Source organism: Vigna umbellata, chromosome 1, assembly GCF_029865625.1.
Source record: "Vigna umbellata cultivar VRB3 chromosome 1, Vumbellata_1.0, whole genome shotgun sequence".
Lineage (NCBI taxonomy): Eukaryota > Viridiplantae > Streptophyta > Magnoliopsida > Fabales > Fabaceae > Vigna > Vigna umbellata.
This window is the reverse complement of record NC_142165.1, coordinates 17,513,314-17,528,692: the sequence shown is the minus strand read 5'-3', so window position 1 is coordinate 17,528,692 and position 15,379 is coordinate 17,513,314. Positions and strand designations below refer to the sequence as shown.

Here is a 15,379-nt window from a genome sequence, read left to right as displayed (position 1 = left end):
CCATTTTAATTCTCTTTCTGTTCTACTGATTGTTTCATTTAGATCTTATTATCTCACCGCAAATTGGTTTTTGTTTCATTTAGATCTTAATTTACATTTTCGTACATTAACTTTTTTCGCAATCAATTTATCACCATGGATCATTTAATTTCACAAGTTCTTTTTATGCTATTTTAAAATTCGTTTAACTCATTTTTGTTTGCTTCTTACATCTTATTAGATTCACATACATTATTTTATTTCAATTAATCTTTATCATTTTGCATATTTACTTTAGTTTTTTCGTTTATATATTATGGAAATATGTTAGTGTTTATTGAATTTTGAAATTTGTTTTTGTTTGTATGCATCTTATTTTGAAATCCGATAATATGAAGTTGCTAAATTTGAAATTCAGATTTCATACACGTATGACCCCCACATCCAATTTAAAAATCTTGTTCAGGACTCTATCGAATTACATACACCTCATATATTTTGTAAGGGTAAAATTGGAAGTACACCAAAATGGGTACAGGAAGAAAATAATGAGTACAGGAAGAAATTTTCTAAAACTTTTCCTTCTATCTTTTGGAAAACACAAAAAGGTATATAATTAGATTCAATAACATCATCTAAACCATTTATTCCTGCACCTCCTTTTTTTCTTGTTTGTATCCTCATAAATTTCATAAATCTCAAATTATCCCTTACTAAAATTATAACAAAAAGAAATATTTTTAGACTGTACAATCTGAAATATATTAAAAAAACACATTTTAGATTAATCCGAAAAATACTTTCAGATCCAAAAATATCTTCCAAATTATATGATCTGTAATATATTTAAAAATAATTACATTTCAAAATACATATTTGGAAAGATATTTCCAGGGAATTGGTGAATTCAGAACTTCGTATTCTATGATAATTCTTTTAATTCGGAAGTGTTCTATAATCCGGAACCATTTGGCCATTCACAGTGGCTGACTCGATCACTCACTCAATTTGTAAGGTGGATTCTATTAAAAAGAAATGGAGCAAGCGTTAATGGTGGAAGAGTGGAAATGGAGATATTTTATCATGATTTCTTCATTCATTGGACATACTGCAAAATCAATAACCGTTAAAAATTTGAAGTGTTTGTCAGATCAATATCAAATTCTCCATTGTTTTTCTAAATCAATGTCTTTTTGACAAATAGCTTTTGCTCGATGTGAACACTTACATGTGACAGTACACTGACATATAAAAAACATTACATAGTGCATATACATTTTCTTCCAATATCACAACTCAATAGCTAGAGTCAATATTCTTCATAGATGGTGTTTTAGTTGCCTTGCTGAATGATCAAGTCCAAAACTCGTGAGTCATTCTCGGTAGTGCTTTTAAATTGATTAACGGTATTTATAGTTACCAGTTAGATCGCAGCTTTTATGCTTTACATATTTCATTTGTCTTTCTCTTAGGTGTATAAGGGTAATAGTTTAAAAACTTTTAGTAAATGGACAACGCAATGTAAAAAATTTTGATATTTTAAAACTAAATTTTGGTTAGCAGAGAAAGTAACTACTAAATTTCCATTTAGAGTACAATCCACGCGATAGAATAGAATAATAATAAACAAATTGCTCTTATTTTTGGGTCCTGGATTCCAGTATAATTCTCCAAAAAGGAATTGTCGTAAAAGTAGTAAAAACATTAGAGCATCTATATTTGGGAAACGTTTCTAACATTTTTCAAGAGAGTAGGGTGTATTTTACAATATTTATTTTGACAGTGGTAATTCAAATGCGTGCAATGATGCTCATATATCTAATAGGAAAAAAGAACAGAAAAGTCGGGTAGGGTGTAAATGTGTAATGTACTAATGTGGTTTCGTTCCCTCTTTTTCTGGAAGACTTTTGGAGAGAGGAGTAGGGGAATTGAAGAAGGTAAAGGGATACTTCTACCTAACAAAATCTGTTACAGAAGACCTCACCTTGGCATGGAAAAAGGAAATGTCAAAATCGAATGATGAAGGAACGAATCATTCAATAGGCTTAAACACACATCTAGCCTACAATAAATTGATTCCATGAATTCTAATTAAACTTCCTATATTACATTACAATAACAAAGGCCACTTTCATTAAAGGTCAATAGTGATTCCAATAGATCCATATACAAATGAACGGATCCCAAAAAAACGATATAAAAAAGAATGCATTACCTCGGACAGCTTGGTGTGCACTGCCACATTTAACACAACCCTTCACAACACTTGGTTGTTGCTATTTCATTACTTTCAAGTCAAGAATCTTCTAACGGGATGCTATTGGCTTTCATATGCTATTTCATTTGGAATTCCAAATTATATCCATAAAGCCCCTGTGATAATAGAAGGGAATCTTTCTTGCTTCGCTGGTTGACCTTGCCATCATATTAACAATTTTTATCACTCTCAAAATGCAAATGTAGATGAGAGTTCAGTCGTCACTTCCACTGCTAACTCTACCTGAAATCAGAATAACAAATATTGGGTTATATTATGGACACGTCTATCAAAGGAAGACAGGCAACAACGAAGGGTTATCAAAACACCTGATGATCTTTTCCCTTCCATGGCTTCTTTCTTCTCTTGGCAACTTGAGCACAGAAAAGGTCCGTCCCAGGGACGAAATTTTCCGGAGTCGGATTCACCCTCATGTATTGAAATGCCCTCTCCAGGTTTTATCTCTACTTGACACACTGCACACATAAACAACTTAAACATGTTGCAGACTGGATATTTAGTATGGAACCTGCGATTTAGACAAACATTATACTGTCAGAAGAAAAAAACTAGACAGAAAGTGGTTAACTTAGAGGAGTTGTTACAAAAGTAGACCTCTCTGAAAGCATAGCAGATCCTTCTTCATACAATTCCACTACAACATCTGGCTCAACGTAATCTTTGTCGTTATAAGAAGATGATTCAGAAGACTTTCTACGAAACATGGACTTGAGCATTCCCTTCACTGGCTTCTTTGTTTGTGGTGCAGAAACAGGTGGTTTCTCCTGAGGTAATACATCAACAACGATGCAGGTTGTATCATCTCTAAGTCCCTTTGCTTGTACAGCTTCCTAAAGATAGAAAGAGACAGAGTACAAACGGGACAAAAACATAACTACCGGCACCATATAACAGTTATCAAGGAAGCTAAGCAAATCTGCAAACAATGTCTCTCATATGATGTTTGAGTCAAGATTACTATTACACCAAACATGAAAACAGCCCCAGGAAACAAAATGATTCAAAATTTGTACATTAATCTCACTTTAACAATATGTGGTGCTGCGGCATCAGGTGACATTCCACGACAACAATCAAGTGCTACTTCTGCAGGCAGAGAATCCCAAACACCATCACTGCAGATAACAAGTCGGCCTCCACCAGTGGACAACTAAATAAAGATAAAAAAAAAAAGATGGGGAGAGAAAAGGAATAAATTAAAATCTCTGTTTAAAAAAGGAAGAAAGAGACCAATGGATTACATTGACACAAAAGATAAATTCACAACAAAAGAATCACATAATTTGATCCACACAATATCCTATACCATCATGCAGATGGCAGAAATACTTGCTTAGAAGAGTTGAAGCAAATGAAAATCCGAGTAGAATCAAACACAAGAACATAAAAGAACTATGTTAAACCCTATAAAGCAAAAAATTGTGCAAGAGAAACACCAACTTGCAGTGACGTAGTGTTAGTGACTAACCTTCACTTGCTTTACATGCGGTACAGGGACAATAAATTCACCAACATCCATATCTCCAATAGATCGTGAGAGACACAAGCCACCGGGCCAACATCTCAAAGGACCAACCTAAAATAAAAGTTAATCTAATAAGGCATATTGGTATGACAAACACTTTTTACAAAGAGAATACTGGTAAACAACAAATATGGTCTGTATAGTACAAAGCCTAAACAGTATCCCAAAAGATTGTAGAAGTTTTAACGGGGTACTATGCTTTTATGATATGGTATTATCACCCAATGTACCCTCGTCTCTCAGTTCTCCAGGTTCGTCTAGTTTACTTCTAAACCTCTTTTTTATGTAGTGTAATAGGGCAAGTATATGCACCAAAAATAGAAGGAATCGAATATAAAACAAGCCGTTCACCATTTTATTTTATGGCCATAGGGAGTGTAGTTGAAGCTTGTTATGTAGTAAATACCACTGAAGTTAAAAGGGCTCATGATTAAAATGGAATGTACCTCTGCACCTCCCCCTGTATTTAGCCGACCAACTTCACCACCGCTAGAGGTGATCCGCACTCTTCTGATGTAAGTAAAAGAAGGAAGTCTGTGTTATAACAGAGAAATTCCAAACAGTAGTTGAAAAGGAAAAAACATTCAATTAACAACGTACTCCTCTTCATTCGTGTCTAGCCTGTGATCTGCAGACAAGTAATAAATCTCACCATCAGAAGATTCAAGTACACAACGGGAATCGCCAACTGATGCAACTGTTACAACCCAACCTTCTATAATCACAAAGGTGACCGTTGTTCCAGATTTTTGTCCTGAATAAAACATAGTAGCAAAAAAGAAAATTTAAATACTATCATCAGTCAAGCTCAGGTACTCCATATTAATAACTTTTATTAGTAAATGACATTCTTTATCAACAATCTAATACTAAAATATGCAAACAACTAGCATTATGTTTTAAATCAAGGTCGCAGTGCAATTGTAGTCACAGTCATGTTTCAGGTGTCAGTAATTGTAGTGCATCATGTGATGCAATCTCTAACCTAACTCCTAAGCCAACCCTACTGTCCATGTAAATAAACAAATAACAGTCGCCATGCATTAGACAATCTTAAAGGTCAAGCTTAAGTAAAAATATTACCAATATGGCCAATTAACCACCCTCTAACAACATAAGGCAATTAATCCCCCTCTCCCAACAAGAGCTAGGGGGAAAAAACTTAGGAAAGATGTTACAAAAGCAATAAATGAATCCAGTACGTTCAATTCTAGAATCTCAATCTGAAACTAAGCAAAATTCATTAAAATTCCAAAAAGGGGAAATTATGTAATATTTTTCACAAAGGTAAACTACACACTTAACTAGCTTAACCAAGAGAGTATGAAATTGCACAAGTTGCACCTATCATGGGCAAGATTATGATAATTTTGTTCTCAAGCAGAGCCAGTAGCAAACCTTCTTATAGAGGTTAGAAATATGAAATTTACACCAAGGTTTCAAGATAAGGTCAGCATGTTCACCGTATATATCTGCAAAGCTTTTCCTTGTCATTTATTGTTTTAACATTTTAACTTTAAATGTTGGATGAAAATAAAAGTTAGAAATATGTATAAATATTTTTAGTGATAGTAACGTGGATATTCAAGTTGGTGTACATGAATTCCCTCTTAAACAAATAGTTAGCAAAGGACAAATCAAACACTAAAATGAATTAACAACTCATACCTTTCTCTTGAAAATCTTTATCAGTTTTTACAAAGCCAGCAACTAAAGCCCTGGGCAGTGCTGCTACCCATTCATTTCTGTTAAGATCCGGAGGAATTGCGCTTAAAACATTATTTAGAAGATTCTCCTTAGTATAAATAGCAGCAGCAGATCCATTGTGTCCATCAAACATCTGTAAAACCTCTACATCAGAAAATGAAACCATGGAAAACTAAAAAATGAACAATAACAATAAATAAATAACAGTGCAAGTTATAAGCATTCAGAGGGTCAATGGCTATAGTCCTTCCTGTGATCCAACTAAAATCACTGCACCTAAACAGATCTTGAAAATAATATGAAAACTGAGGCAAAAACACCTTGAAAATGTGTCAGTCCATTCACATCAACGTAGCAATAAAATCAATAATATGTAACTTGCTAATGCCTTTCACAGTCTAATTCAGCCATGAACTCAAGTACATCAAATATAAGAATGAAAACAACATATTAGATTCTAAATAAATTTACAAAAAGAAGTCAAAGTCCATAAACTTGAAATTATAAGGATTCTCTCGTTCATAATGTCCCGTGCCATAGAATGATATATCACATTAAAATCTAGTGACAAGTTTCAGCCCTCAAAATCCTATATAAAAAACATGTCATTCAATCTGGAAAGGAAGGCCGTCAGAAACATACCCCAAAAACTGAATATGTAGACACCCCATCCCCCACCATCCTTTGGCATTCTGCTTTTACCAGTGTTAAATCCTCCCCTTTCTTGCTTTGGCCAGCTTGACCATGGACAATCTCAGGATTCTCAATTTTCTCATGAGCCAATTCACGCTTCAGGAGCACCGAAAGAGGAACTGTTTGCTCACTGCTGGCAGCCATTTCTCTCGCTCCCACTCAATCTTTAAATTCCAAATACCTCTACCACACCACAACAGTAATTATAAGAAGAAGAACAACAATTATAACAACACGTCCTTTGCAACTTTAAACCTCCATTCCATGCAATTAAATGCAATCCTAAATAAGGAAACAAACAAACGCGCGTTAATTAATAAGTAAATAAATCAAAAAACTTTAACGCAATTTCCATATTTCTCAATTAATCCGACATTTTCATGCAAATTAACAGAAAAACCTATGTGGCTACAATCAAGATCGCAATGCATTCAGAACGACGAGTAACGAAATAATTATATCAACAACACTGGCCACGAATGACAAAACATAAATAAATCAATAAAAAAATAAACAAATAAATAAATAACTTCGAAAGCTCGTCGTTATTTCGGCAGATAAAGAGAAACGCAACAAGAGATTCAATCAAACCAATAGAAATAAGGCAATGAGGGAGAAAAAAATTGGTGAAAGTATGATATCTTTGAATTGCAAATCGGAATCGAGAATTTACAGTGAAGGAAAAAACGCGATGAGGTTCACGCGCGAAAATGTGGAGGCACTCTGAATTGGATCGTTCTGTGTGATCAAGAAACACGGATCCCAACGTCCTGCAAATATTCCATTGTTGGTTTTCGTTGACACCGACAAAGAAAGAAAGAGAAGGGAAAATAAAAGCGTGAAACTGAACCATTTCATTTTGAAAGAAGAAAAATTACACAAAGCATGATGCCATGACGTGGCTAAAACGCATCGTTTTCACTTGGCTCGGCTGTGTGAGCCAGCGAGCTTAGAGAGTATTCACTTTCTCTTGCACCCTTCCCTTCCACCTAATTGCTAAATGTTACTCATCATTTTTAATTGTTCAAAAAATTTAATTTAACTTATTTATAATTTAAATTTTACGACAATATATATATATATATATATATATATATATATATATATATTACAATATAGAAATAAAATAAAAACTTGTTATGTTTCTTTAATTTTATGTATTCTTTTTAAAAAGATTAGATGAAAAAAAATAAGGAAGTAATTATTTGGTTGATGTCTTGTAACGAGGTTAAATTGACTTTGTTACTAACTATTTCCTTAAAAAAAGTGATATTAGTTTTTCTTTCAATACATTCTTAGAAAATTCATATTTTTTATATGTAAAGTTTATAATTATAAGTTAAATATATCTTTATTTCATAAATTTTAATATAAATTTCATTACGTTTTAAATTTTGATATATTTTAATTTTTAAACTTTAAAAATTAATAGATATAATTTTTTAATCCAATCATATTAATTTTTTTATATTATATTATATTTAAAACTGACATTTTAAAATGGAACATATTAATTATTTTATTTGTATCTTTTATTTGGCTAATTAATTCTAGAAATAACATATTTATTTAATGTTTCATAAAAAAAATTAATGAAATAAAAAATATATAGACAAATTATATATTAGATAAAAATTGTGGATTTTCTAAAATACATGTTTATATCTTAAAAGAATGAAAAAAAATATATTCAATTGAAAAAAAAATGTTTATGTGGATAGTTGTAACTTGTAATATTGAGTTCTTGGACAGTTGAAGGCTGAATTGGTCCTAAAATTGCTTCTGACGTGATTGGTTACAATCAAATAAATGAAAAAAAAAAGTTCTAAAACGTGCTTTTAATTACTTTGTTTTTGTTGCTTATAATCAGAATTGGCGCCAGTTAAGACCTGAAGGACTTATTTGGCAGAAATCCATTTGGCATAGGGTGTCATGCAAGACACAACCTTCTTGGAAAGATATGTATTTAATGTACACATCAAAAGTTTATTTGGCCGGATTAGGAAAAGTTTCTTCAGAAACAATCACGGTTGTGGTGTTGACTAAAGTGCTTTTGTGTTTTAGTGTTATATGCCAGACTGTTTGGAACAAGGAATTATCTCTAAAAATTGCAAAAACATTACTGCATAAGTAAATAGATGACAGGTAAGTATTTAAAGTAAATAGGAAGAGGAAAAAATAATTAATTTCATTTTTTACATATATTTGTTTACCATATTAGTTTAATACGAATTAAGTCGTGCACGATTATTCTAGCTTAACTATTCTGGATTGAACTAAAGAATTTGCGGGTTGTGGGTTAAACATATATTTAATATTGAATTTCTAATATATAATTATTACTTGTATAACCTGTGATCATATTACTGAACTTGAGATAATAGTTTCTTGTGAAAAATCATAGTCATGCAGACAAAAATTAAGTAAGAGTGTATTTCGATAATAAATTTTATAAAGAAATTTAAATGTAACAAATTTGAATAATTTTTATTTTAAATATTTAATTTCAATAAAATAATTTAAATTTGTTAATTTTTTTATAAAATAGTTTAGTTGCCACCAATTAAAAATTATTTTAATATTAAATAATGTATATTCATTTAAAAACATAAGTTATATATTTTAGTTAATATTATTTGAAATTATTTATTAGTTAAATATAAAAAAAAAACTAAGCTCAGTCTAAAAGAAGTAAAAGAAGTTCTTATTGAAATGAATAAAAGATAATTGATAATCCATCCATATTAATTATATTAAGAATGTCAAGTTTAAGAAAACATGAAAAAAAAAATAGACATAATGTTAAAAAAGAGTGTAAAAGGGAAAAATTGTTTAAAATTTGGTAACGCATTTTAATGTGTCAATCCATTTTATATAACATAAATAATCCAGACATGTGTATGTTGATTTTTTTTAATTTATGCATTTGAGAAACATTTTAAATTTACTATCAAAATAGTTAAGTGTATATGGGTGTGACGAAGAAGTCATATTTAGATTTGGCAACTTCAATGAGATTAAACTTTATTAATCATCATTATTGAATAAAGTTGTATATGTAATTGGCGACTATAACCTTCTTAAGTAAAGTTATATACATGATTGACTATTTTAATTTTAATCATATTGAACTAAATTTGTGCATAGAAATAATGACTTCAACATAAATGAATTTGTACTAAAGTCGTGTCTATGGTTGGAGACTTCAACCTCAACCTTTTTAAATTAAAATTGTGTACAAGAATGGAAACTTCAATACAAATACAAAAAGAATTGTAGTTGCCCACTACATTGACAACTTTAATTTAGGCCATTTTAATTTATGTTTTTTGGTTTATAAATTCATCAAAATAACAATATGAGAATAAGAATGTAGTGCCCAACTTTAGTTGTTTACACAAGTTCAAGTCGCAAAGGTAGTGTCTAACTTTAGTTCATTTTGTATTTGTACTGAAGTTTTCATTCTTGTGCACGACTTTAGTTTAAAATGATTGAGGTTGAAGTCGTCAATCCTAGGTACGACTTCAGTGCAAAATTCATTTATGCTGAAGTCATCATTTCTATGCACGACTTCAATTCAAAATGATTAATCAAAGTCACCAATCATATATTCGACTTTAATTAAGATTGAAGTCTCTCATCATGTATACGACTTTACTCAACAGTGATGATTAAATAAGTTTAATCTTACTAAAGTTGTCAAATTTGGATACGACTTCAATATTATTAAAAAATCGTGTTTTCATTTCACGACTTCCTCATGACGAAGTCATCACGTCCCTGTACGACTTAACAATTTCGACAATAAATTTAAAATGTGACCTAGATGACAAATTAAAAAAAAACAAATACATACAAAAAGTGATATATGTTTTTATATTATTAATATTTTATTTTATAAAATTAATTTCTCAAATATTAATAAAAATATTGTTTAAATAAATTTTAATATAAATTATTAAAATAATAAGTTTATGTGGTAAATTAGTCAAAATAGTTTGACAATTTATTACTCTCTTTTTTTATATTTAGATTATGTAATTTAAAAGAGTAATTTATATTTTTGTTTTTACTTTTGTATTTTTGTGCTTGAAGAGATCATTTTCTTATTATGTGATTATCAACAATTATATTATAGTTTAGGAAGATGAGTAGTTTAGCACATTGACCAAAATCAACATTGCATATTGTGCCTTTGGAAATAGGTTAATCTTGATGATTATTTCTTATTCAATGACTTCGTTGATGTATGTGTGGTATGGTCTAGCTTGATTGAGAAAATGTTGGTAATAGATTGCATCTTGAGCAAATGTGAGTTGTGAGTGACAATGATGTGGATGTATACGTAGGGTGATGAGGGGTAATGACAAGAAAAGATTGTCATTGTTAATGAATCCGAGCAAATCACTAGTGACATGAGCGGTTTGAGCAGATTGATTAGCAATGTGTCATATGTTTGTTTCAAAGCATATGAGACTTTTAGTGAAGGAATGATATGTTGATTCATAAGTGGATTTTCACAAATAGGCCTCTTGAGTGTATAGGGGACTTTAATAGTTGTATGTTATTGGAGGATTTTTAATTTTATTCATAATATTGCATTGGAAGGTTTGCAATTTTCTCCAGAAAAATTGTATAAGAAGATTTGCAATTTTTTGTCAGAAAAATTACATGTGAAATAATAATACTTTGTTGAGTATTGGTGGATGAAGGTTTTGAGGTGCCAAACTACATTATATTTCTTTTGTGTTTTAATTTTGATTTTTGTTTTTGTTTGTAGGTGTGCTTCCACTTGAAGAGATTATTTTTCTATTGTATGATTTCCAACAAATAACAACAAAACTTGAAAAAAAGTTGCATATAATGTTATAGTTGTAGTGTTATATTTTAATATTAAAAATTAAATTTACTATGAATTTTTATGTTAAGAAAAGCTCAATTGCTTTAATTAAAATGTAACATATTTTAATTATTTTATCCCAATAAACATTTAAAGAAGGAAGATAATCCTTTTCCAAGTTATTCATATCTTATGTATTTAAATTTTTTTGAATTATTTAAATTTCTTATCCAAATGCAAAGATAAGGAAGAGTATTGAGGATTTCAAATTTTAAACCAAGTTTAAATTTATTTAGTTGTAAGTAATTAAACTATTTTATAAGCTTATACTTTTTAAAATTTTCTATCTGAAAAACATATTTTATCATTAAATTCTTTACAAATTGTGGAAAATAAAATTAATTTATAAAAAAATTTCCTTAGAAAAAGCTTTGCAAATATTAATTTTTATACCTATTTAATTGTTATTATTGTTTCTTTATGCTTTTGATAGTGCTAATTTTGGGGAGCCGTGGTTTACGTGCTGAAGCTGAAGTTTGTACCAACTAGCTTTTCATGGCTCATCTCACACAGTCATGGCTATGCTTTTTAGAGAACAGGGACAGTGTCCCAAAAAGTAGGGTTTGTAGAATTGATGGTTAATAAAATTAGTTTCTTTCAAATGAATATCATAATATCGATGGGTAATTTCTTAAATACGAGAAACAGTTTTAGTAAGATATATGATATTATTTTTTTATCGGACTAAATTTTAAACAATTATTAATAATTGAAATTAGACATTTTTTTTCCTCAGAAAAGGTTAGTGCTTTTTGCTTATCATGCAATAAAATAAAATTGTTTCCTAATATTTTTTTTTTTTGTGATTCCATCCTTCTGTAACGCATTATAGTGAGGATGAGATGAAGAGGGTAGACCCAAAGCCAAAGTTATGATATTCTTCTTTTTTATTACTTTTAGGCGTATAAGATGCTCCACCAACTAGTCAAGCCAGAAAGGCTTGGACTTGAACGTGCTTTTTGGAAGCTGTAAACTTCCACCTTATGAAGTAAGTGTTGCCATCAAATATATCTATCAAAACTTCAAATACGCGTATTGGGTACAGCTCACTACACCTCATTCATTGCTTGTGCTGCTTTCAGACATCATAAGCCAAAACCAAGGGGTTGAATGATGTTTTTTGTTCTTATTAATACATGTCTTCCATGAAAATGCAGTGATTACATTGCCATGCAGGGTATTGTGCGACCGTGTGAAAACCATGAATTAATAATTCATTAATGAATACATCCTCCCACGTTATGTGTGATTTGGATTGGAAAACACATGGTCTCTTCTTTCTTGACATGTTGCCCCATCCAACAAGGTTGACAAATGGGACGCGTTTCCTGTTTTTCCCTTATTTTTCTTGTTGTGTTTGAAATTCCACGTCTTATTACCACACCAGAGAACGTCCCTATAGGCACACTATAGTTGTCAGTTGTTGTTTTTCAATGATATCTACAAAATTATTATGTATTAAAATTAGTATCTCTAAACTCTTATTACTTGTATGTGAGATGTTATCAAATTAACATGTCAATATTGTTAATTTAAAAATAACAATTGCAGGACCGAATTGATATCTTTATTAAACATTGAACATCAAAAACACTAAAACTTTTGGAAGTACCAATTTCAATATAACCAAATTTTAATAAACCATTGTATTTTATACATTTTCCCATTTTTAAAGTAAAGAATACATCCAATGAGTATCACCTTTGTTCTCCACCTAAAACTTGTGGTATTCAACAATCCTACAACCCTCAATTTGAGAACAGAATATTTGAACTAAATCTCGTTATCCTCGATTCGTGAACAGAGCCTGCTTAACCATCCAATTGTAGACAATTTCGATTTAACTAGTTTGCTTCTGTTGGTTATTTTATTGAAGGAAAGGTTGAGAGAGTGGAACAGAGAAAAATGAGAGAGTGGAACAGAGGAATATAAAACTGCTTGATATTAATTTTTGGAGTGCAATTGCTTTTATAAAGCAAATAAGTGAACGTAAATGTACGAAAATGTTGGCCTCTATAACCACTAACAAACTAGTGCTCTTAGTGCCTAGAAAATAGCAAATAAATTCTACTAGTCAACATGACTTTTATTTTCCTAAAAAATAGCATAACATATAATTTTAATTTTTTTTAATTTCCAATAGTCATTAATCAACACTCCTCCTTGACTTTGGAACTGCAAACTCCAAGCTTTTGTCTCAAGAACTCAAATCTAGATTTTGGAAGTGCCTTGGTTAGGATATCAGCAACTTGATCTTCTGATTTGCAGTAGACTAGTTTCACTTGTCCTTCTCTTTGAACTTCTCTTAAAAGGAAAAGTTTTATCTTAAAATGCTTTGTTTTGCCATGAAAAACAGGATTATTGGCAATTGAAATTGCAGCTTGATTATCAACAAAAATCTTTGTGCTGTCTTCTTGTTCTATGTGTAAATCAGCCATGATCTTCCTTATCCAGACAGTTTGATTTACAGCAGCTGCAGCAGCAACATACTCTGCTTCTGCTGTTGATTGAGCTATAATTTCTTGTTTTTTGGAACACCATGAAAAAACTCCAGAACCAAGTGAGAAACAATAACCAGAAGTGCTTCTCATATCATCAACACATCCTGCCCAATCACTATCTGAATAACCATGAAAACTTAAGCTTTCAACTTTCTTGAACCGTATACCATAATCAATTGTGCCTTTAACATATCTAAGAATTCTTTTTGCTGCTTGAAAATGAATTTCACTAGCACAATGCATGTACCTTGATAACAAACTCACTGAATGCATGATGTCTGGTCTGGTGGCAGTTAAATACATTAAGCATCCAATTAAGGATCTAAACAGCTTTTCATCAACCTTTTCAGCACCATCTTCTCTGCAGAACTTTTCTTTTTGGTTCATTGGAGTTGCAGCTGACTTACACTCTCCCATGTTGAACTTCATAAGCACTTCCTTTGCATACTTTTCTTGGCACACAAATATTTCATTCTTCTTTTGTTGCACTTGCATACCAAGAAAAAATGTCATCTTTCCAAGGTCTGTCATTTCAAAAACATTTTCCATTTCTTCTTTAAACTTGTCAATCATCTCCTTACAATTTCCTGTAACAAATAAGTCATCAACATACAGAGATATCATAAGTATATCTTCATTCACCTTTTTAATATATAAGGTGTACTCACTCAGACTTTTCACAAAGCCTAAGCTCATTAAATGTGCATCAATTCTGCTATACCAAGACCTTGGTGCTTGTTTCAAACCATATAATGCCTTTTTCAGTAGATAAACCTTGTCTTCTTGTCCTTGAAGAGCAAAACCTTCTGGCTGTTCCACAAAAATTTCTTCCTCCAAATATCCATTCAAAAATGCTGATTTTACATCCAATTGATGTATAAGCCAGCCCTTTTGTGCAACTAGTGCTAGCAGCAATCTTATTGTGTCTAACCTGGCAACTGGGGCAAATGTTTCAGAGAAATCCACCCCAAACATCTGAGCATATCCCTTGACAACAAGTCTTGCCTTGTACTTGTTCACAGAACCATCGGGATTGAACTTGGTTCTATAAACCCACTTTACTCCAATGGCCTTCTTATGACTAGGTCTATCCACCAACTCCCACGTCTGATTTTTTTCAATCATTTTGAGCTCCTCTTCCATAGCATTTATCCATTTTTTGTCAGTTGCAGCCTCTTCATATCCACCAGGTTCCATGACAGCAACATTACACCTTTGATAGATGTCAGAAAGCAATCTTGTTCCTCTGACAGGTTCATCATCCACATCTTCATTCTCCTCCTGCAATGCAAGGTCATTGTTGCCTTTCCAGTTCAAACAATCAAATTGTTCAAGGAATTTGTTGTCTTTCCAGCTCCAACAGTCAAACTCCAAGAATTTCACATCCCTACTAACAATGACTTTGTTTTTGTGTGGAAGATAGATCCTGTAGGCCTTTGAAATCAAGCTATAGCCTACAAAAATTCCAGGTTCTGCTTTCTTGTCCAATTTGTCTCTCTTAATATGAGGAATATAAGAGAAACACAAGCAACCAAATATCTTTAAATTAAACAGCTCAGGTTTGTAACCGTACCATGCTTCAAAAGGCGTTCTCTGTTGTAAAGCTTTTGTTGGCAATCTATTGAGTAAAAACACTGCAGTATTTACAGCCTCTGCCCAGAATTTTTTAGGCAAATCTTTGTCATGAAGTAAGCACCTAGCCATCTCCATAATTGTCCGATTTTTCCTTTCTGCGGTGCCATTTTGCTGAGGTGAATAAGGGGCTGTAAGCTGGTGTTCTATACCTGTATCTTCAC

The 15,379-nt window shown here is 31.5% G+C and overlaps 1 protein-coding gene across 3 annotated transcripts; it reads right to left on the bottom strand.

The window, feature by feature from the left end:
- Positions 1–1,987: 1,987 nt before the first annotated feature.
- Positions 1,988–7,013, bottom strand: LOC124827447 (Protein phosphatase 2C family protein). Of its 3 annotated transcripts, XM_047300507.2 has the most exons (11): positions 6,856–7,013; positions 6,132–6,464; positions 5,451–5,622; positions 4,495–4,536; positions 4,383–4,410; positions 4,229–4,292; positions 3,726–3,833; positions 3,282–3,407; positions 2,852–3,087; positions 2,566–2,765; positions 1,988–2,479 (listed from the first exon to the last, which is right to left on the bottom strand). In XM_047300507.2, exons 2-11 carry the CDS (start codon positions 6,324–6,326, stop codon positions 2,451–2,453), a joined length of 1,200 nt encoding a protein of 399 aa, XP_047156463.1. In that variant the 5' UTR covers positions 6,327–6,464; positions 6,856–7,013; the 3' UTR covers positions 1,988–2,450. The 3 variants fall into 3 exon arrangements, with proteins under 3 accessions (XP_047156463.1, XP_047156461.1, XP_047156462.1); XM_047300505.2 differs by having other exon boundaries at positions 4,383–4,536; XM_047300506.2 differs by having other exon boundaries at positions 4,383–4,536; positions 6,132–6,365; positions 6,856–7,011.
- Positions 7,014–15,379: the final 8,366 nt, after the last annotated feature.

Bases quoted from the DNA above. Each gene is read 5' to 3' on its own strand.
- LOC124827447 (XM_047300505.2), bottom strand. From the start codon at position 6,326: ATGGCTGCCAGCAGTGAGCAAACAGTTCCTCTTTCGGTGCTCCTGAAG. The intron at 5,623-6,131 runs GTATGTTTCTGA...GAGGTTTTACAG, and splicing joins CTACATATTCAGTTTTTGGG to ATGTTTGATGGACACAATGG. The intron at 4,537-5,450 runs GTATGAGTTGTT...TGTTTTATTCAG, and splicing joins TAAAGATTTTCAAGAGAAAG to GACAAAAATCTGGAACAACG.